Raw genomic sequence first — 23,396 nt, 5'->3', positions numbered from 1 at the left:
CAACGCCGAATACAAGGGGCTCGACACACCAAGCGAGGACGATGACGAACCCCACAAGCAGAACACCGGAAAACAAAAGAATTTCCCGCAAGAAGTCAAAACAGTAAACTCACTTCACGTGACAAAAGGGAAAAATAGAGCGGTGCCCATAGAGGTACGCGCCATACGGCCTATCCCAGAGGAGTCCCGCAACTGGTTGTTAAAACCAATCACCTTCGACCATCAGGATTACTCTAGAAGTATCCGGAATGCAGGATGGACTGCCTTGATATTAGATCCGATAATTGACGGACTCCAATTTACACAAGTCCTCATGGACGGCGGCAGTGATCTAAACCTGCTATACCAGGACACAATCTGCAAAATGGGGATAGACCCAACCAAAATTCGCCATAGCAACACTCCCTTTCAAGGGGTAAAGCCAGGCCCATATGCCCATTGTACAGGCTCTCTACTGCTAGAAGTTGGGTTGGCTCACCCGACAACTTCCACCGCAAAAAGTTAACCTTCCACCTCGCCCCATTTACAAGTAGCTACCAAGCACTACTAGGACGTGAAGCTTTCGCCCGCTTTAATGCAATACCGCATTATGCATCCCTTACACTTAAAATGCCCGGTCCACGAGGCATCATCTCCTTAAAGGGAAATATCGAGTGTTCCTCGAGCGCGGAAGATTGTGTGACTGCCTTGACAGCCACACACTAAACCAGCTTCACTAATAAAAGCACCTAAATAGGTCGTTCAGACCCCTGACACGGTTAGACGAGTCCGGCGTAAACATACAAGGGCTTGCTAGCCGCACACCCCCGAACAAGGGGCTCCGCGCATGTACAACAAGAGACAATAAAGCTCAATTTTATTCATTCTTTGAATTGTACTTTGTTCATTTAATATAACGTACATTTTCTCACGATATTTTTCAACGAAGTTCCTCTGTTTTACAGATGAACACCATGCTACACCCATCCAGGATACGGCACAATGGAGACACAGGCGCAGACGTGTAGTAGGGACCCGTGACAAGGATTCTTTTCAGATTAAGACCCTGCGTAAACCTTTTTTACTGCCTCTTGTTGATACACATCCCCTGGTTTCTTGCTATAACCAAGGAGGAGGCTGACGTTTTGGCATGGGCCACGTCAGAATTTTGCACGTACCTGGACACTAGGGGCTTATTACCAAGGGCGTTGTTCGGCCTGTTTTCATAAAGACCGAATACCTTAGGGAGTGTTCAGCGTCTCGAGTTAGGCCTTATATGCATCAGCTCCGAATCATGTCTCTGGTCAAATGTTGGGTTTGCCTGGCTCCTGTGTTTTGCTTCCTTATGTTCCGCTCTATTGGCTAAGGCAGCACCAGGAGAACTACTGCGATTGTGCCCCGGTTCGGCCAAGCGAGCACCTCAGTAGAGAAAGCCGAAAACTGACTGTCATGATATAGTGTGAGACTAGTCAACCACTCGATGACCCGCCGGAATCTATAGGATTCCTCCGCATTGAGGAAGGACCATTTCTCGGTCAGGCACATACGCTCCCCAAATTCGAGTGAGCGCGGTGCCCCTAGGGGCTATGTCGTAGCCCCACTGTCAAACTCCTATGGCTAAGTGAAAGTGATAAAGCATTATAGTCCGGTTGCCTAGTTTGCTGTGCTACCACCTCCTTTATAGGACCAAGATGTTGGATCAAGTGTGAAAATGCGCCTTTTTTGCAAACACCCCCGCATTATATGCGTGGGGGCTGAAGCCGAAGACTGCCATCTTTCAGGTTATATATATACATATACATTAGCGGCCGCACAGGAGGTATTTTAATTCTTGAAAGGCACAAGTATAAAAAGCTCTTATATCCCATCGATACATTGTTTCACAATAATACATGTTATTCGAACATAATATCCTTCGAGCACCGCGTCTCTATTAAACGAGCGCCCTGCAGAACTTCCTGAAAATAGTGCTCGACAGGTACTCGGCTTCCGTCCAAATCTTGGGATGTAACATCGGTGGCCTTCATCTCCGCCCAGTATGTCTTGACATGGGCAAGAGCCATCCGCGCACCCTCTATGCATGACGACCTCCTCATTGCGTTGATATGTGGCACCGCACCAAGGAACTGCTGCACCAAGCCAAAATAACTCTTCGGCTCGGGCCTTCTCGGCCACAAAAGACTCACGACATCCTTCATGGCAAGTCCGGATAACCTATTCAGCTCCGCCCATTCGGCCAAGCGATCGGTTAATGGAAGTGGGCACTCTGGAGTATGGAACTACGACCAAAAAACCTTTTCCATTTCGTGATCCTTTTGATCTCGGAAGTGTTCGGCCGCGTCCGCGGCACTTGCCGCTAAGTCCAGATAAGCATCCTTCGAACTCCACAGCCGGTCCAACTGAGCATATTTAGGATCCACGAATTTCCTCCGCAGCGGAAAGGGCTTTCCAGCCGCGATATCTCCGGCCTGACACAACTCCTCCTTCATAGCTCTCATCGCAGAGCGAGCATCCTTGGCCTCGGTAGTGGCCTTCTTCAGGTCCTCTTGCACCGCTCGATCTTATTTTTAAAGAAGCTTACAGCGGTCGGCACCATTCTTCAACTTCACGGCCATCTCAGCCACTTCCTTCTTGCTTCGGCAATGAGCAGCCTGTTCGGCTTTTAGCTCTTCGGCCGCCTTTAAGGCAGCCGCATTACTCTTTCTGGCCTGCTCCTTGGCTCGGGCGAGCTCCACTCGAAGGTTCTCCATGGCAGCGGCACCATCTGCATCAAGCATAAATGTTGTAAGGCACGGGCATCAAGCTCCCTTACCAGGTGTCCGCGGAGAAATTGTTGGAAATATGCCCTAGAGGCAATAATAAAAGCATTATTATTATATTTACTTGTTCATGATAATTGTCTTTTATTCATGCTATAATTGTATTATCCGGAAATCGTAATACACGTGTGAATACATAGACCATAACATGTCCCTAGTGAGCCTCTAGTTGACTAGCTCGTTGGTCAACAGATAGTCATGGTTTCCTGACTATGGACATTAGATGTCATTGACAACGGGATCACATCATTAGGAGAATGATGTGATGGACAAGACCCAATCCTAAGCATAGCACAAGATCGTGTAGTTCATTTTGCTAGAGCTTTTTCAATGTCAAGTATCTCTTCCTTAGACCATGAGATCGTGTAACTCCCGGATACCGTAGGAGTGCTTTAGGTGTACCAAACGTCACAACGTAACTGGGTGACTATAAAGGTGCACTACAGGTATCTCCGAAAGTGTCTGTTGGGTTGACACGGATCGAGACTGGGATTTGTCACTCCGTATGACGGAGAGGTATCTCTGGGCCCACTTGGTAATGCATCATCATAATGAGCTCAAAGTGACCAAGTGTTTGGTCACGGGATCATGCGTTACGGTACGAGTAAAGTGACTTGCCGGTAACGAGACTGGACGAGGTATTGGGATACCGACGATCGAGTCTCGGGCATGTAACGTACCGAATGACAAAGGGAATTGTATACGGGGTTGTTTGAATCCTCGACATCGTGGTTCATCTGATGAGATCATCGAGGAGCATGTGGGAGCCAACATGGGTATCCAGATCCCGCTGTTGGTTATTGCCCGAGAGCCGTCTCGGTCATGTCTACGTGTCTCCCGAACCCGTAGGGTCTACACACTTAAGGTTCGGTGACGCTAGGGTTGTATCAATATGAGTATGCAGTATACCGAATGTTGTTCAGAGTCCCGGATGAGATCCCGGACGTCACAAGGAGTTTCAGAATGGTCTGGAGGTAAAGAATTATATATAGGAAGTGGTATTTCGGCCATCGGGAAAGTTTCGGGGTCACCCGGTATTGTACCGGGACCACTGGAAGGGTCCCGGGGGTCCACCAGGTGGGGCCACCCATCCCGGAGGGCCCCATGGGCTGAAGTGGGAGGGGAGCCAGCCCATAGTGGGCTGGTGCGCCCCCCTAGGCCCACCCCCTGCGCTTAGGGTTGAAACCCTAGGGTGGGGGGCGCACCACATGCCTTGGGGGGCACTCCTCCCCCCTTGGCCGCCGCCCCCTTGGGAGATTGAATCTCCCAGGGCCGGCGCCCCCCCTGGGGGCCTATATAAAGGGAGGGGGGAGAGGGGCAGCCGCACCCGGAAGTCCTGGCGCCCCCTCCCCCTGCTACACCTCTTCCTCCTCCGTCGCGTGCTTGGCGAAGCCCTGCCGGAGTGCTGCTGTTCCACCACCACCACGCCGTTGTGCTGCTGCTGGAGCCATCATCATCAACCTCTCCTTCCCCCTTGCTGGATCAAGAAGGAGGAGACGTCACACGCACCGTACGTGTGTTGAACGCGGAGGTGCCATCCGTTCGGTGCTAGGATCTCCGGTGATCTGAATCACGGCGAGTACGACTCCATCATCACCGCTCCATCTAACGCTTTTGTACGCGATCTACAAGTGGTATGTAGATGCAAACTCACTCCCTTGACTCGTTGCTTAGATGAACTCATAGATGGATCTTGGTGAAACTGTAGGAAAATTTTTAATTTTCTGCAACGTTCCCCAACAGTGGCATCATGAGCTAGGTCTATGCGTAGTTCTCTATTGCACGAGTAGAACACAATTTTGTTGTGGGCGTAGATTTTGTCAACTTGCTTGCCGCTACTAGTCTTATCTTGCTTCAGCGGTATTGTGGGATGAAGCGGCCCGGACCAACCTTACACGTACGCTTACGTGAGACCGGTTCCACTGACTAACATGCACTAGTTGCATAAGGTGGCTGGCGGCTGTCTGTCTCTCCCACTTTAGTTGAAGCGGATTTGATGAAAAGGGTCCTTATGAAGGGTAAATAGAAGTTGACAAGATCACGTTGTGGTTATTCGTAGGTAAGAAAACATTCTTGCTAGAACCCAATTGCAGCCACGTAAAAGATGCAACAGCAATTAGAGGACGTCTAACTTGTTTTTGCAGCAATTGTCATGTGATGTGATATGGCCAGAAGTTGTGATGAATGATGAATGATATATTGTGATGTATGAGATCATGTTCTTGTTATAGGATTCACGACTTTCATGTCGATGAGTATGACAACCGGCAGGAGCCATAGGAGTTGTCTTCATTTTTTGTATGACCTGCGTGTCATTGAAGAACGCCATGTAAATTACTTTACTTTATTGCTAAACGCGTTAGCCATAGAAGTAGAAGTAGTCATTGGCGTGACAACTTCATGAAGACACGATGATGGAGATCATGGTGTCATGCCGATGACGAAGATGATCATGGAGCCCCGAAGATGGAGATCAAAGGAGCTATATGATATTGGCCATATCATGTCACTATTATATAATTGCATGTGATGTTTATTATGTTTATGCATCTTGTTTACTTAGAACAACGGTAGTAAATAAGATGATCCCTTACAAAAATTCAAGAAGTGTTCTCCCCTAACTGTGCACCGTTGCTAAAGTTCGTCGTTTCGAAGCACCACGTGATGATCGGGTGTGATAGATCCTTACGTTCACATACAACGGGTGTAAGACAGTTTTACACATGCAAAACACTTAGGGTTAACTTGACGAGCCTAGCATGTACAGACATGGCCTCGGAACACGGAGATCGAAAGGTCGAACACGAGTCGTATGGAAGATACGATCAACATGAGAATGTTCACCGATGATGACTAGTCCGTCTCACGTGATGATCGGACACGGCCTAGTTGACTCGGATCGTGTAACACTCAGATGACTAGAGGGATGTCTAATCTGAGTGGGAGTTCATTAAAATAATTTGATTAGATGAACTTAATTATCATGAACTTAGTCTAAAAACTTTTTGCATAATATGTCTTGTAGATCAAATGGCCAACGCTCATGTCAACATGAACTTCAACGCGTTCCTAGAGAAAACCAAGCTGAAAGATGATGGCAGCAACTATACGGACTGGGTCCGGAACCTGAGGATCATCCTCATAGCTGCCAGGAAATAATATGTCCTAGAAGGACCGCTAGGTGACGCTCCCTTCCCAGAGAACCAAGACATTATGAATGCTTGGCAGTCTCATGCTGATGATTACTCCCTCGTTCAGTGTGGCATGCTTTACAGCTTAGAACCAGGGCTCCAAAAGCGTTTTGAGCAACACGGAGCATATGAGATGTTCGAGGAGCTGAAACTAGTTTTCCAAGCTCATGCCCGGGTCGAGAGATATGAAGTCTCCGACAAGTTCTATAGTTGTAAGATGGAGGAAAATAGTTCTGTTAGTGAGCACATACTCAAAATGTCTGGGTTGCACAACCGCCTGCCCAGCTGGACATTAACCTCCCGGATGAGGTGGTCATTGACAGAATCCTTCAGTCGCTCCCACCAAGCTACAAGAGCTTTGTGATGAACTACAATATGCAGGGAATGGTGAAGACCATTCCTGAAGTATTTTCAATGCTGAAGTCAGCAGAGGTTGAAATCAAGAAAGAACATCAAGTGTTGATGGTCAATAAGACCACTAAGTTCAAGAAGGGCAAGGGTAAGAAGAACTTCAAGAAGGACGGCAGAGATGTTGCCGCGCCCGGTAAGCCAATTGCCGGGAAGAAGTCAAAGAATGGACCCAAGCCTGAGACTGAGTGCTTTTATTGCAAGGGGAAGGGTCACTAGAAGCGGAACTGCCCCAAATACTTAGCGGATAAGAAGGCCGGCAACACCAAAGGTATATTTGATATACATGTAATTGATGTGTACCTTACCAGTACTCGTAGAAACTCCTGGGTATTTGATACCGGTGCCGTTACTCATATTTGTAACTCACAGCAGGAGCTGCGGAATAAGCGGAGACTGGCGAAGGACGAGGTGACGATGCGCGTCGGGAATGGTTCCAGAGTCGATGTGATCGCCGTCGGCACGCTACCTCTACATTTACCTACGGGATTAGTTTTGAACCTTAATAATTGTTATTTGGTGCCAAGTTTGAGCATGAACATTGTATCTGGATCTCGTTTGATACGAGATGGCTACTCATTTAAATCCGAGAATAATGGTTGTTCTATTTATATGAGAGATATGTTTTATGGTCATGCCCCGATGGTCAATGGTTTATTCTTAATGAATCTCGAACGTAGTGTTACACATATTCATAGCGTAAATACCAAAAGATGTAAAGTTGATAACGATAGTCCCACATACTTGTGGCACTGCCGCCTTGGTCACATTGGTGTCAAGCGCATGAAGAAGCTCCATGCTGATGGACTTTTAGAGTCTCTCGATTATGAATCATTTGACACATGCGAACCATGCCTCATGGGCAAAATGACCAAGACTCCGTTCTCCGGAACAATGGAGCGAGCAACCAACTTGTTGGAAATCATACATACCGATGTGTGCGGTCCAATGAGTGTTGAGGCTCGCGGAGGATATCGTTATGTTCTCACTCTCATAGATGACTTGAGTAGATATGGGTATGTCTACTTGATGAAACACAAGTCTGAGACCTTTGATAAGTTCAAGGAATTTCAGAATGAAGTAGAGAATCAACATGACCGAAAGATAAAATTCTTACGATCGGATCGTGGAGGAGAATATTTAAGTCACGAATTTGGTACACACTTAAGAAAATGTGGAATCGTTTCACAACTCACGCCGCCTGGAACACCTCAGCGAAACGGTGTGTCCGAACGTCGTAATCGCACTCTATTGGATATGGTGCGATCTATGATGTCTCTTACCGATTTACCACTATCATTTTGGGGATACGCTCTAGAGACAGCTACATTCACTTTAAATCGGGCACCGTCTAAATCCGTTGAGACGACACCGTATGAATTATGGTTTGGGAAGAAACCTTAGCTGTCGTTTCTAAAAGTTTGGGGATGCGATGCTTATGTCAAGAAACTTCAAACTGAAAAGCTCGAACCCAAGTCGGAAAAATGCGTCTTCATAGGATACCCTAAAGAAACCATTGGGTATACCTTCTACTTAAGATCCGAGGGAAAGATCTTTGTTGCCAAGAACGGATCCTTTCTGGAAAGGGAGTTTCTCTCGAAAGAAGTAACTGGGAGGAAAGTAGAACTCGATGAAGTACTACCTCTTGAACGGGAAAGTAGTGCAGCTCAGGAAAATGTTCCTGTGATGCCTACACCAACTGAAGAGGAAAATAATGATCAAGGTACTTCGGATCAAGTTGCTACTGAACTTCGTAGGTCCACAAGGACACGTTCCGCACCAGAGTGGTACGGTAACCCTGCCCTGGAAATCATGTTGTTAGACAACGGTGAACCTTCGAACTATGAAGAAGCGATGGCGGGCCCAGATTCCAACAAATGGCTAGAAGCCATGAAATCCGAGATAGAATCCATGTATGAAAACAAAGTATGGACTTTGACTGACTTGCCCGATGATCGGCGAGCGATAGAAAACAAATGGATCTTTAAGAAGAAGACGGACGCGGATGGTAATGTCACCATCTATAAAGCTCGACTTGTCGCTAAGGGTTATCGGAAAGTTCAAGGGATTGACTACGATGAGACTTTCTCTCCCGTAGCGAAGCTTAAGTCCGTCCGAATCATGTTAGCAATTGCCGCATACTATGATTATGAGATATTGCAGATGGACGTCAAAACGGCATTCCTTAACGGGCATCTTAAGGAAGAACTGTATATGATGCAGCCGGAGGGTTTTGTCGATCCTAAGAATGCTAACAAAGTATGCAAGCTCCAGCGATCCATTTATGGGCTGGTGCAAGCATCTCGGAGTTGGAACATTCGCTTTGATGAAATGATCAAAGCGTTTGGGTTTATGCAGACTTATGGAGAAGCCTGCGTTTACAAGAAAGTGAGTGGGAGCTCTGTAGCATTTCTCATATTATATGTAGATGACATACTTTTGACGGGAAATGATATAGAATTCTTGCACAACATTAAGGCCTACTTGGATAAGTGTTTTTCAATGAAGGACCTTGGAGAAGCTGCTTATATATTAGGCATCAAGATCTATAGAGATAGATCGAGACGCCTCATAGGTCTTTCACAAAGCACATACCTTGATAAGATTTTGAAGAAGTTCAAAATGGATCAGTCCAAGAAGGGGTTCTTGCCTGTATTGCAAGGTGTGAGATTGAGCTCGGCTCAATGCCCGACCACGGCAAAAGATAAAGAAGAGATGAGCGTCATCCCCTATGCCTCAGCCATAGGATCTATTATGTATGCCATGCTGTGTACCATACCTGATGTAAACCTTGCCGTAAGTTTGGTAGGAAGGTACCAAAGTAATCCCGGCAAGGAACACTGGACAGCGGTCAAGAATATCCTAAAGTACCTGAAAAGGACGAAGGACATGTTTCTCATTTATGGAGGTGACGAAGAGCTCGTCGTAAAGGGTTACGTCGACGCTAGCTTCGACACAGATCTAGATGACTCTAAGTCACAAACCGGATACGTGTATATGTTGAATGGTGGAGCGGTAAGCTGGTGCAGCTGCAAGCAGAGCGTCGTGGCGGGATCTACATGTGAAGCAGAATACATGGCTGCCTTGGAGGCAGCGCATGAAGCAATTTGGGTGAAGGAGTTCATCACCGACCTAGGAGTCATACCCAATGCGTCAGGGCCGATCAAACTCTTCTGTGACAACACTGGAGCTATTGCCCTTGCCAAGGAGCCCAGGTTTCACAAGAAGACCAGGCACATCAAGCGTCATTTCAACTCCATACGTGAAAATGTTCAAGATGGAGACATAGATATTTGCAAAGTACATACGGATCTGAATGTCGCAGATCTGTTGACTAAACCTCTCTCGCGAGCAAAACATGATCAACACCAGAACTCTATGGGTGTTCGATTCATCACAATGTAACTAGATTATTGACTCTAGTGCAAGTGGGAGACTGTTGGAAATATGCCCTAGAAGCAATAATAAAAGCATTATTATTATATTTCCTTGTTCATGATAATTGTCTTTTATTCATGCTATAATTGTATTATCCGGAAATCATAATACACGTGTGAATACATAGACCATAACATGTCCCTAGTGAGCCTCTAGTTGACTAGCTCGTTGGTCAACAGATAGTCATGGTTTCCTGACTATGGACATTAGATGTCATTGACAACGGGATCACATCATTAGGAGAATGATGTGATGGACAAGACCCAATCCTAAGGATAGCACAAGATCATGTAGTTCGTTTTGCTAGAGCTTTTTCAATGTCAAGTATCTCTTCCTTAGACCATGAGATCGTGTAACTCCCGGATACCGTAGGAGTGCTTTGGGTGTACCAAACGTCAGAACGTAACTGGGTGACTATAAAGGTGCACTACAGGTATCTCCGAAAGTGTCTGTTGGGTTGACACGGATCGAGACTGGGATTTGTCACTCCGTATGACGGAGAGGTATCTCTGGGCCCACTCGGTAATGCATCATCATAATGAGCTCAAAGTGACCAAGTGTTTGGTCACGGGATCATGCATTACGGTACGAGTAAAGTGACTTGCCGGTAACGAGACTGAACGAGGTATTGGGATACCGACGATCGAGTCTCGGGCATGTAACGTACCGAATGACAAAGGGAATTGTATACGGAATGCGCATATTGTTGATGCCTTGATGCAATCTTTTGATGAAAAACTTAATTTGGAAGTTTCTATACCTAGAAAACTTAATTATGAGTGGGAACCTACTATAAAGATTAAAATTAAAGATCTTGAGTTTTATGCTTTATGTGATTTGGGTGCTAGTGTTTCCACGATTCCGAAAACTTTATGTGATATTCTAGGTTTCCATGATCTTGATGATTGCTCTTAAAATTTGCACCTTGCGTATTCCACCATTAAAAAGCCAATGGGAAGGATCAATGATGTTATCATTGTTGCAAATAGAAATTTGGTGCCCGTAGATTTTATCGTTCTTGATATAGACTGCAATCTTGCTTCCCCTATTATTCTTGGTAGACCTTTCCTTAGAACGATTGATGCGGTTATTGATATGAAGGAAGGAAATATTAGATTCCAATTTCCATTAAGAAAAGGCATGGAGCACTTTCGAAAAAAGAAAGTCAAATTACCTTATGAATCTATCATGCGAGCTACTTATGAATTGAGTAGCAAAGAGGGCACTACTTAGATCTATCCTCGCTTTTATGCCTAGCTAGGGGCGTTAAACGATAGCGCTAGTTGGGAGGCAACCCAATTTTATTTGTGTTTTTAGTTTTTGTTTCTGTTTAGTAATAAATTTTGCATATAACTTATGTTTAGATGTGTTTTTATGTTTTAATTAGTGTTTGTGCCAAGTAGAACCTATAGGATAACCTATGGTGATAGTTAATTTGATTCTGCTGAAAAATAGAAACTTTGCACGCACGAAATTAGTTTTGTTAAATCACAGAAACGTGCTTTTGCGTTGATTCTTTTTTTTGTAGATCAATAGACAAAGTTTTCCAGGACCCCTATTTTGGTAGGATTTTTAGAGTTCCATAAGTATTCGTGGGTTACAGATTGCTACAGATTGTTCTGTTTTTAACAGATTCTGTTTTTCGTGTGTTGTTTGCTTATTTTGATGCATCTATGGCTAGTATTAAGTGGTATGAAACATAGAGAACTTGAAATACAGTAGGTTTAACACCAATTTAAATAAAAAATGAGTTCATTACAGTACCTTATGTGGTGGTTTTGCTTTCTTTCACTAACGGAGCTTATGAGATTTCCTGTTGAGTTTTGTGTTGTGAAGTTTTCAAGTTTTGGGTAAAGATTTGATGGATTATGGAATAAGGAGTGGCAAAAGCCTAAGCTTGGGGATGCCTATGGCACCCCAAGATATTCGAGAATAGCCAAAAGCCTAAGCTTGGGGATGCCCCCGGAAGGCATGCCCTCTTTCGTCTTCGTTCATTGGTAACTTTACTTGGAGCTATATTTTTATTCACCACATGATATGTGTTTTGCTTGGAGCGTCGTGTATGATATTAGTTTTCGCTTTTTAGTTTACCACAATCATCCTTGCTGTACACACCTTTTGGGAAGAGGCCCACTTGATTATAATTTATTAGAATACGCTATGTGCTTCACTTACATCTTTTGAGCTAGATAGCTTTTGCTCTAGTGCTTCACTTATATCTTTTAGAGCACGGCGGTGGCTTAATTTTAAAGAAATTGTTGATCTCTCTTGCTTCACTTATATTATTTTGAGAGTCTCTTAGAACAGCATGTTTGCTATGGTTATAAAATTGGTCCTAGAATGGTGGGCATCCAAGTTGGGTATAATAAAAACTATCATAGGAAGTGAATTGGATGCTATGATCAATTTGATACTTGATAATTGTTTTGAGATATGGAGGTAGTGATATTAAAGTCATGCTAGTTGGGTGATTATGAATTTAAAGAATGCTTGTGTTGAAGTTTGTGATTCCCGTAGCATGCACGTATGGTGAACCGCTTTGTGATGAAGTTGGAGAACAATTTTATTTATTGATTGTCTTCCTTATGAGTGGCGCTCAGGAACGAGCGACGGTCTTTTCCTACCAATCTACCCCCCTAGGAGCATGCGCATAATACTTTGTTTTTGATGACTTGTAGATTTTTGCAATAAGTATATGAGTTCTTTTGACTAATGTTGAGTCCATGGATTATACGCACTCTCACCCTTCCACCATTGCTAGCCTCTCTTGTGCCGCGCAACTTTCGCCGGTACCATACACCCACCATATACCTTCCTCAAAACAACCACCATACCTACCTATTATGGCATTCCCATAGCCATTCCGAGATATATTGCCATGCGACTTTCCACCATTCCGTTTATATGACACGCATCATCATTGTCATATTACTCTTAGCATGGTCATGTAGTTGACATCGTATTTGTGGCAAGGCCACCTTCATAATTTTCATACATGTCGCTCTTGATTCATTGCATATCCTGGTACACCATCGGAGGCATTCATATAGAGTCATATCTTGTTCTAAGTATTGAGTTGTAATCTTGAGTTGTAAGTAAATAAAAGTGTGATGATCTTCATTATTAGAGCATTGTCCCAGTGAGGAAAGGATGATGGAGACTATGGTTCCCCCACAAGTCGGGATGAGACTTCAGACTTTACAAAAAAAAAGGCCAAAAAAAAGTGGCCCAAAAAGAAAAAAAAGAAAAAAAGAAAAAAAAGAAAAAAAGAAAAAAATGAGAGAAAAAGAGAGAAGGGACAATGTTACTATCCTTTTACCACACTTGTGCTTCAAAGTAGCACCATGATCTTCATGATAGAGAGTCTCCTATGTTGTCACTTTCATATACTAGTGGGAATTTTTCATTATAGAACTTGGCTTGTATATTCCAATGATGGGCTTCCTCAAAATGCCCTAGGTCTTCGTGAGCAAGCGAGTTGGATGCACACCCACTTAGTTTCTTTTGTTGAGCTTTCATACATTTATAGCTCTAGTGCATCCGTTGGATAGCAATCCCTACTCACTCACATTGATATCTATTAAGGGGAATCTCCATAGCCCGTTGATACGCCTAGTTGATGTGAGACTATCTTCTCCTTTTTGTCTTCTCCACACCCACCATTCTATTCCACATATAGTGCTATGTCCATGGCTCACGCTCATGTATTGCGTGAAAATTGAAAAAGTTTGAGATTGCTAAAGTATGAAACAATTGCTTGGCTTGTTATCGGGGTTGTGCATGCTTAAATACTTTGTGTGATGAAGATAGAGCAACAGCCAGACTATATGATTTTGTAGGGATAACTTTCTTTAGCCATGTTATTTTGAGAAGACATGATTGCTTTGATTAGTATGCTTGAAGTATTACTATTTCTTATGCCAATATGAACTTTTATTTTGAATCATTTGGATCTGAACATTCATGCCACAATAAAAAAATTACATTAAGAATTATGCTAGGTAGCATTCCACATCAAAAATTCTGTTTTTATCATTTACCTACTCGAGGACGAGCAGGAATTAGGGTTGGGGATGCTTGATACGTATTCAACGTATCTATAATTTTTGATTGTTCCATGCTATTATATTACCCATTTTGGATGTTTATGGGCTTTACTTCACACATTTATATAATTTTTGGGACTAACCTACTAACCGGAGGCCCAGCCCGTATTGCACTTTTTTTGCCTATTTCAGTATTTCGAAGAAAAGGAATATCAAACGGAGTCCAAATGCAATGAAACCTTCGGGAGCGTGATTTTTGGAACGAACGTGATCCAGGGGACTTGGAGTGCAAGTCAAGAAGCGACCGAGGCGGCCACGAGGGTGGAGGGCGCACCCACCCCTACAGGGCGCGCCCCTATCTCGTGGGCCCCTCGGGTGGCCACCGACCTACTTCTTCCTTCTATATATACCCACGTACCCCGAGAACATCAGAACAAGCCACGAAAACCTAATTCCACCGTCGTAACCTTCTGTATCCGCGAGATCCCATCTTGGAGCCTTCGTCGGTGCTCCGCCGGAGGGGGAATCGACCACGGAGGGCTTCTACATCAACACCATAGCCCCTCCGATGAGTTGTGAGTAGTTTACCACAGACCTTCGGGTCCATAGTTATTAGCTAGATGGCTTCTTCTCTCTTTTTGGATCTCAATACCATGTTCTCCTCGATCTTATTGGAGATCTATTTGATGTAACTCTTTTTGCGGTGTGTTTGTCGAGATCCGATGAATTGTGGGTTTATGATCAAGTTTATCTATGAGAAATATTTGAATCTCCTCTGAATTCTTTTATGTATGATTGAGTTATCTTTGCAAGTCTCTTCGAATTATCAGTTTGGTTTGGCCTACTAGATTGATCTTTCTTGCAATGGAAGAAGTGCTTAGTTTTGGGTTCAATCTTGCGGTGTCCTTTCCCAGTGACTGCAGGGGCAGCAAGACACGTATTGTATTGTTGCCATCGAGGATAAAAAGATGGGGTTTATGTCATATTGCATGAGTTTATCCCTCTACATCATGTCATCTTTCTTAATGCGTTACTCTGTTCTTATGAACTTAATACTCTAGATGCATGCTGGATAGCGGTCGATGTGTGGAGTAATAGTAGTAGATGCAGGCAGGAGTCGGTCTACTTGTTGCGGACGTGATGCCTATATACATGATCATGCCTAGATAATCTCATAATTATTCGCTTTTCTATCAATTGCTCGACAGTAATTTGTTTACCCACCGTAATACTTATGCTATCTTGAGAGAAGCCACTAGTGAAACCTATGGCCCCCGGGTCTATCTTTTATCATATAAGCTTTCAATCTACTTTTATTTGCATCTTTACTTTTCCAATCTATATCATAAAATACCAAAAATATATTTATCTTATCATACTATCTCTATCAGATCTCACTTCCGCAAGTGGCCGTGAAGGGATTGCCAACCCCTTTATTGCGTTGGTTGCGAGTTCTTTATTTGTTTGTGTAGGTGCATGAGACTTTTGAGGAGCCTCCTACTGGATTGATACCTTGGTTCTCAAAAACTGAGGGAAATACTTACGCTACTATTGCTGCATCACCCTTTCCTCTTCAAGGAAAACCAACGCAAGCTCAAGAGTAGCACCCCGGAGCATCGGCCAGGTCCGAGGCAGAGCCGTCCACCACCAGCGCCGGCGGAGAGGTCACCGAGCCCAGGTTAAGGCCGTACTGGTTGGGGATGGACAACGCCAGCCCAATGGACTGCCCGTCCTGTGTTGGAGCCAGCGCCGCCTACCGGGGAGGGGCGGATGCCCCCCCACGCTCCGTGATGCCCAACTTCTCCCAAGCCATCATATCAATCGACTCGTCATCCATGCTAGCGTCTTGGTCCTTGTCCATATGGCCGTCGCAGCCCTGCTCATCCGTGCCAGGGCCCTTGCTGTTGTTGGGAGGGAAAGGGGAAGGCAGAGCAGGGCCCGCCAGTCGTGCCTGACCAAGCTCTGGCTCGACAGAGATGTTGAAACTCGCCCCGTTGAACCAAATCTGCATGGAGCCCTTGAGCTTGGCCAGGTTGCGGCACGCGAAGCGCATGCGGACCGGGCCCGGGCTGACCAGCGACTCCTCGTCGACCAGGATTGGCTAGCCCAGCATGGTGGTGGCCGCCATTAGCCTGTCAGAACGGCACTGCTTGGGCGGCACCCCCTGCAGCTTGACCCAGACCTCAGGAATCACCTCTTCCTTGGGCGCATCGAGGATGGCGTCGCGAATGTCGGCGGTGATGTTGTTGAGGGAGAGGAAGATCTTACCGCTGCGAGTAGCTATCCGCAGCATGGCCGGCTTCGGGAACACCACCGAGAAGGCGTTGCCATCGAGGGAGGAGATCTGCCAGTCCCAAGTCCCCTCAAACAGGTGCGGCAGCTCCACATCCAGAATGGCCTTCGAAAGGACGCCCGGCGCCGCAGACAGCACCGTCGCGTTGGCCCCAAGCAGGGCAGGCGGCAGCTCCTCGTCGTCTTCAACGTACTGGAGGCAGTAGAAGCCCTCACCAACGATGGAGTGCCCATGGTCTGGAGGAGCAGGGGCTTGCCACGCGACGGGCAGAGGGTCGAGGTGTGCCCCTCCTGGGCGCAGATGATGCACAACGGCTTGAAGGAGCATTGGTTTTGATAATGGCCGGCCCGGCCGCACTTGAAGCACTCCGGACCGTCGAGCTCCTTGACGGGGATGGGCTCTGCCGCCGTGCCCTTGGAGGAGGAAGGCACATCAGATGAGGGCGGGAGAGGCGGCTTGGAGGCCGCCGCCCCCGCAGGCTTGAGCTTGGACTTCTTGGCGAACGGATCCCCGACGCGGTCGCCGCCGGGAGCGGACTGCATCCCTTTGCGCTTGAGCTCCAGACCGCGCCGCTTGTACTCCTCCTTCTTATTCTTCTTTCTTTCCTGCTCACAGATCCACCACACCGGCGGCGGCCCCCATCTGCCCTCCTCGTCGGCGTGCTCCGCTCCCTGCGCCGAGGAGATCTGGCGCCGCGCGCGGTCACGATCCCGCGGGGGCTCCATGGGCGGCTTCTCCGCGCGACGATCTGGCTTGGATCCCATCGCCACGACCGTCGCAAAGGAATGATCGAGGGGAGGGGGAGGGGAAATGGGGAGGAGGGAGCAGGCGGAGCGACCGAAGCGGCGGATCTCAACGTTGGTGGCTGGAAACCCTAGAGTGGCATCTAGGGTTCCACGGCGCAGCCACAACCACTTATAAGGCATGGGTGTTGTGTCAGGGTTGGCCTGGGCCTTGGTGGGCTGGGTTTCCTGGGCCGGGGGTGGACCGGGGGCGCCACAGGTGGACTGGACAGCAGTGACCGGGGGGCATAGGCTCGGGCTCGCGCACTGGGCCACAGCCCACTACCGATGCCTGGCCCGGAGACCGCACCGTCGTCGCGACCCCAACCCTAGGCCGCGCTTCCCGTACGGCAGCCGCCGCCGCCGCCGGCGCTGATCCCCCCAGATCCGGCCAGTCTGGCCCCGGGCCAGGAATGAGGAGCAAGCCGGTGTCCGCCGGCTGCCCACTCCTGCCCTCCTCGGCCCGCGCAAGCGCGAGGCGAGGCTGCCGACGCTGCACCGTGGAAGCACGCCACGGGCCATGGCCGCGCGGCGCAAACGCGCGACGCCCGCCGGGCTTGAAGGAGCCCCCAAGCTCCTCCACCCGCGCCACGAAATCGCCGACGGAGCACGCCGGCCGGCCTTGCTCCACCTGCTCCTCCGCTGCGGCGCCCTCGACCTCCTCGTCCTCGTCATCCGAGCACGCATCCGCCAGCGCCCAGAACCTGCTCCCCGACCAACCACGCGAGCACGGCGGTGGGGAAGCTTGCCTCTTGCTTGGCCCCGGCCGGGCCATAGTCCACGCGTCCCCCGCGGCGGAGGGAGCCACGAGGAGGCCGCCGGAGACGGAGGCGGGCGCAGAATCGCCGTCTACGTCGCCACGAGCGCTCTGGTCGCCCGTCCGTACAGTAACCGTTGGACTCATCTCTCCATCACCACATCTCAAGGTAGTTGTTGGAACTTGATCATATGAGGAGGTAAAAGTTGGTTCAATCAAATAATGCATGTGTCAGTTGGAATTTCTCTGGAGGGTACATGTTGGATGCTCTCTCTCTCTCTCTCTCTCTCTCACACACACACACACACACATTACACAACATAGACGGTTGTGTCGATTGCTCGGTTCATACCAAAGTGGGTGAGAATTAACACTCACTCCAACTAATGGCCAAATATCGAAGGGTGATTCACCTCGTTTCCTCTAATTAAAGTCTATGGTTGAAAACTGTCAGTTAATTCGAATAAAGGTATTAGGTAAACTATTTCTCCAGTGGTGGCATTTTGACTTCTTGTCTTGTTCTATAGGAGATAATGGACTCCATCAGCACTTTGGCATATTTGGAGGTGGCGGCATGATATGAGCTTCTTCAGCCTTGCCGTTCTTCACAATAAACACGGTCTCCATCCCCCACACCATGTGTCGCTCAAAATGGCAATGCATGAACCATACACCTAAATTAACAACCATAGGAACACAAAGGTGAAGTTAGAAAAACCCTCACAAAGAGCCATAGAAATGCTGAAAGAGATGCCTTAATAAGCACTCACCTGGATTCGCCGCCCGGAAGCGGATTGCGGCCCAACCAGCCTTGGGCACGGAGACCGTGTTCTGGTACGGTGGGTCGTCCAAGTTGTACGTGGCCGGGTCCTTGTGCCTGTCAAAGTTACCAGACCCTCTCCCGACCACGTAGAAGCTGTACCCGTGTAGGTGCATGGGGTGGCTCTCACTGCCGAGGATGGCTGTGTCCTGGAACACCACCTCCACCACGGTGCCGTACTCCAGCACCTTCACCCTCGTGTCGCGCGCCGTGAACCTGAGGTCTAGAGGGAGGTCGTCTGAGGTGTAGTTGAAAGCCACCGCCGGGTTGTCGGGGAAGTTTGTCTTCGCGACGCCCAGTAGCACCGAGCTGTAGTAGGCTCCGAGGATGGCCGTGCTGGGCATCTCGAAGCTGATGTTGTTGAGGCTCGCCGCGAGGCTGTTGTTGCGGGGGCCCTTGCACAGCTCGCCGGGCGTGCAGGGGATCTCGTTGACCGTGATGGTTATGAGCATGTGCTCGTCGACGTGCCGGGGCACGTCCACCGGATGCTCCTCGCTGGCGAGGGACTTGAGCTGCACCGAGTATGCCTCCGCCGCCGTGCTGTCGTTGATGGCCGGCAGGACGGGGATGTCCGACATCGCCGTGGCCTGCGGCGCGTCAATGTACTCTAGGACGGCGGTGGTCGTGCTGTTGTCGAAACGGGCGAGCGGGTTGGTCGCGTACGGCCTCGCCACCATGTAGTACCTCGTGTGGTTCGAGCGGCCACGGTCAGCGTTGAGCAGCACGGTCTTCGTCTGGCCCGTCCCGATGAAGACGTGATCGACTGTGAACGGCTTGGTGTAGGCGGCGTCGGTGCCGACCACTGTGAGGCGGTGCCCGGCGATGGCGAAGAAGAACTCGTTGGTGAGCGCTGCATTGATGATGCGGAGCATGTAGGTGTTGCCATGCTCGACGGGCAGCTTGAAGGCGGTGTCACTGGAGCACGGGAACAGGTCGCCGGGCTGGCCGTTGATGGTGTTGGCGTCCGATGGCTGGAAGTCGCCGCCGCTGCCAAGGGCTTCAGCGAGCATTTGCCCGACATCGCGGTTCCACCACTCCCCTGCACGCAAAAATGTCCACACATTCAAGCCTCACCCCAGGTCCCCAGCAGGCGATCGGAGTTCAAGAAGGAAGGTTTTTTAATTTCGAAAAAAAATCGGATCTGTTATTTTGGATATTAAGAGCATCTCCGACGAATGCGCTTAAGCGCAGCGCTGAAAAATTAGTGTTTTTTGCGCGCGCTACCGCTCCGCGTGCTCCAACGAAGGCGCAAAAATCGCGCGCACGACATAACTAGTGCAGCGTGCGGGCCAAAACACCATCGCACGACGTTTCTTTGCTGCGACCGCTCTCGAGCGCTAGACACTCGAGCGTCCGCTCGCAACTCCACCAACCCCATCCAGCCGCTGGCGCCGCCGCTGCCTGCGCCACCCCATTTTTTCCCGCGACCGTTCCGGCGCTTCCTCAGCTTATCCCCGCGCCGCCGCTACTTCCTCCGTCCCTCTCTGGTCACCGCCGCCCCTCGCGCGCGGCAATCCTCCGACGAACAGCGCCCGGCCGCCCACTGCCGATCGGCGCCCGCAAGGTGTTCAACAAAATGCCCGCAAGGTATGTATTGCTTCAACTTCACATTTTTTTACATGAATTTAGTGCATGTTGTTTGTAGTTTTTATAGCCTAGTTTAAATTGAGCATTGTAGATGAGTTCGTCATATGATTCTTCCGAAAAAGAATTTGATATGGAAGAGGAGGAGGATCTTGCAATGATCCTAGCTCTGCATATCAATAAAAAACCGAAGCATGATGGTTTGGTTATGGGTCGGCAGCAAATTTGGAGGGATTGGATCGATGCCCACAACAGATTGATCGGCACTATTTTGCGGATAATCCCGTGTACCCCGAGTCATACTTCCGACGCCGGTTTAGGATGAGCACCGAGTTGTTCAGGCGCATTGCAGAGAAACTAACGAGCCATGACCAGTTTTTTCAGCAAAGGAGAAATGCCGCCGGAGAGCTCGGACATAGCACCTTTCAGAAGGCGGCGACCGCTTTGCGTATGTTGGCATACGGTATCCCCGCTGATCTAATTGATAATCACTTGGCCATGGGTGAGAGTCAAGCCATCATGTGTGTCAAGCGCTTCGCAGTCGGAATTGTGCAAGCGTTTGGCCAGGAGTATTTGAGATCTCCCAATGCTGAAGACGCAGCAAGGCTATTGAAGATGAACAAAGCTCGTGGCTTTCCAGGTATGCTTGGCTCAATAGATTGCATGCATTAGAGTTGGAAGAATTGTCCTAAGGCGTGGCATGGGCAATTTCACGGCCAAAAAAAGGGTTTCACTATAATCCTTGAAGCGATGGCCGATCAAGAGACTTGGATTTAGCATGCTTTTTTTGAAATGCCTGGATCTTTGAATGTCATCAACGTTGTCAACCGGTCACCACTGATGAATAAGATTGCAAATGGTGAACTGCCACCGGTGCAGTTTGTAGCAAATGGCCATACATACAACTATGGGTACTATCTTGCGGATGACATCTACCCACTGAAATATTATGAAATTTTAGAAATTTCACTGAAATTTCGTTGTAAATTTTAACCCAGGGAGCACCAGAGTTTGGGCATGCGAACCTAGGATGATGGGTATCTCCCGGTGCGGCTTCGGGAAGGGGTAGGCGGCCCCGCGCCTGGGGTGGATGACGATGGCGCCGTGCACGGTGGCGCGGTCGAAGTCGCTGTGCGCGTGCCACCACAGCGTGCCCTCCTCCTCGGAGAAGATGATCCAGTAGGTGAATGTGTTCCCGGACTGGATGGGGCATTGCGTTATGTACGCAGGCCCGTCCGACCACGGGTTCCGCGGCTGGTCCACGCCGTGCCTGCACCATGGACAGAGAATTAGTGCCATTGCACTGTGTGGAGAGCTTCATGCAAATGCCAAGTCGTGAAACAAGTACAGTTCGGAAAATTACCAGTGGATGGTGACATTTTGGTCGCCTTGGTTGTGGACGCTGACGAGGACGACGTCGCCCTTGCGCGCGAAGATGGTCGGGCCGGGGAACTCGCCGTTGACGGTGAGGATGGTCTTCTCGATGCAGAGCCTGGTGTAGTTGGCCTCCCTTATCTGCAACAATGGCCGCCGCCGTTTTGTCATACATACAACATCTACTCTTCAGCTAGCTAGCTAATAGTACACCGATCCATTCTTGAGCTGACGGGAAGCAAAATGCATGACACATATGGACACTTACGAAGAAATCGTAGTGGCGGCGCACCCTGCCTGAACCAGAACCTTGAGCAGGGGCAGCAGCTGCCGCAACGGCAAACGTGAAAGCCACACATAGTGACCAAACTAAATGTATCTTCTTGCTGATTGGCATTGCCATTGCCATTGCCGGACTAGGGATCGATCGAGCAAGCAACCACCAGCGGGAGATGGCTAGCTAGCTGGTGTAGGTAGGTAGCAAAGCACTTGAGACGAGTGAAGAATATGCATGCCTGCCATTGGTGGTATTTATACAAAGGGGTCTCGACCATGGATGACAGTTGGGATGACGAACCGGTCGCGCAATTCAGATTCTGCTCTTCCGGCAGCATGAAACATATATAACGCGAACGTGCATCCCGATGACAACGAGCTGTCTCCTTGTCCTTGGAGCCTTCCCTGTGCGGAGACAAGACTTGAGTAAGAATGGGGCTTGAAGTTTGTCAGCGCTCGACCGTGTGCAGTGTGGGGATCAAGAAACGAACCTGGCTAACCTTCAAGGTTTATATATACGTATGTTCCTGCGGAGTTCCCAATCTGTCATAAGTAGCACCGTACTCGTATGTCAAAGGCTCTGAAGAAACGCATGGGCGACATGGACCTTTGAGTGACACGTTACGTCATTCTCCCCCTCACTTATTTCTCACCATCGTCACCGTCGACGACGACCACAACGTCACCAATCTGTCATACGTACCACCGACGACGTTTCCAAGCTCACCGTCGTCGCCGCCGTCTCCGCATGTGTTTGCTTTGCTTCATCCATCTCCTACCAGTCATGCATGGTTGCCTCTTCGCCGCCGGCATCCATGCCATGCATGCCTCTACCAAGCACCACCGGCACCGTACGTCCTCCATACGGACGCGAACGCCAGCTCCATGCATGCCCGGCCGTGTCCCTGCCGGCGAGCACGGCGCCGCAAAAAGAAGAAACATTTTGACGCCTCCGCCCGTCGAGTCCCGCTTCGGTACAACCCCTCAAAAAGTATATTGGGTAGTATGATCATTTCACACGGGGTATAGCATACCCGCCCGCCGCCGTATGCCTGCCCGCGTCGCCATACGCCCTCCCGTGTGTGTCGTACCTGTCGCCCATACGCTAACCAGCGTACGCCGTATGCCATCACCGAATGCCCGCCATGTTGTTGTACACCGCGTTGGTACGTGTGAAAAAAAACAGATCAGCGTGTGACCTGCCGACGCCCCCTCGTCGAAACCCTAGCGGCGACGGTCCTTCCAGTCGCCGCATTCCTCTCCGGCATCCCCGTTGCCCTCCACGTCGCCCTGGTCGCCGTCGAAACAACACGACGTGCGTTCCCTGTCGCTTCTCACAGGTGAAACCCTAGTTGTGATTGTCGCTGCAGCCGTCGCCCGGATCACCACCCACCCGTGAATCTTCGTCGCCGTGGGCGGCTCGGTACCAGGCCTTTGCCGGCCATCATCATCATGCCGTGAACGCCTGCCTCCGCCGACCATCATCATCACGCCGTGGGTGCCTTCATCCCCGGCCGAAATGGATCCATCTCCCCTCCTCGTCGGCGTCGAAGAGGTCGGTTTGACTCATTGTAGGTCACATTAGGTTACTCACTAAGTAGGTTACTTGTTGAAATGGGATGAAATATT

At 48.9% G+C, this 23,396-nt stretch overlaps 1 protein-coding gene across 1 annotated transcript; it reads right to left on the bottom strand.

The window, feature by feature from the left end:
* Window positions 1–18,256: 18,256 nt before the first annotated feature.
* LOC123134524 (putative laccase-9) lies at window positions 18,257–21,888 on the bottom strand. Its single transcript, XM_044553767.1, has 5 exons — window positions 21,760–21,888; window positions 21,481–21,632; window positions 21,143–21,387; window positions 18,484–19,572; window positions 18,257–18,387 (listed from the first exon to the last, which is right to left on the bottom strand). The coding sequence occupies exons 1-5, from the start codon at window positions 21,886–21,888 to the stop codon at window positions 18,257–18,259; spliced, it is 1,746 nt and encodes a 581-aa protein (XP_044409702.1).
* Between the last annotated feature and the right edge of the window lie 1,508 nt (window positions 21,889–23,396).

This window comes from Triticum aestivum, chromosome 6B (assembly GCF_018294505.1).
Source record: "Triticum aestivum cultivar Chinese Spring chromosome 6B, IWGSC CS RefSeq v2.1, whole genome shotgun sequence".
Taxonomy (NCBI): Eukaryota; Viridiplantae; Streptophyta; class Magnoliopsida; order Poales; family Poaceae; genus Triticum; species Triticum aestivum.
Note: the sequence above shows the minus strand (reverse complement) of the source record. Positions and strands in the feature narration are given on the sequence as shown.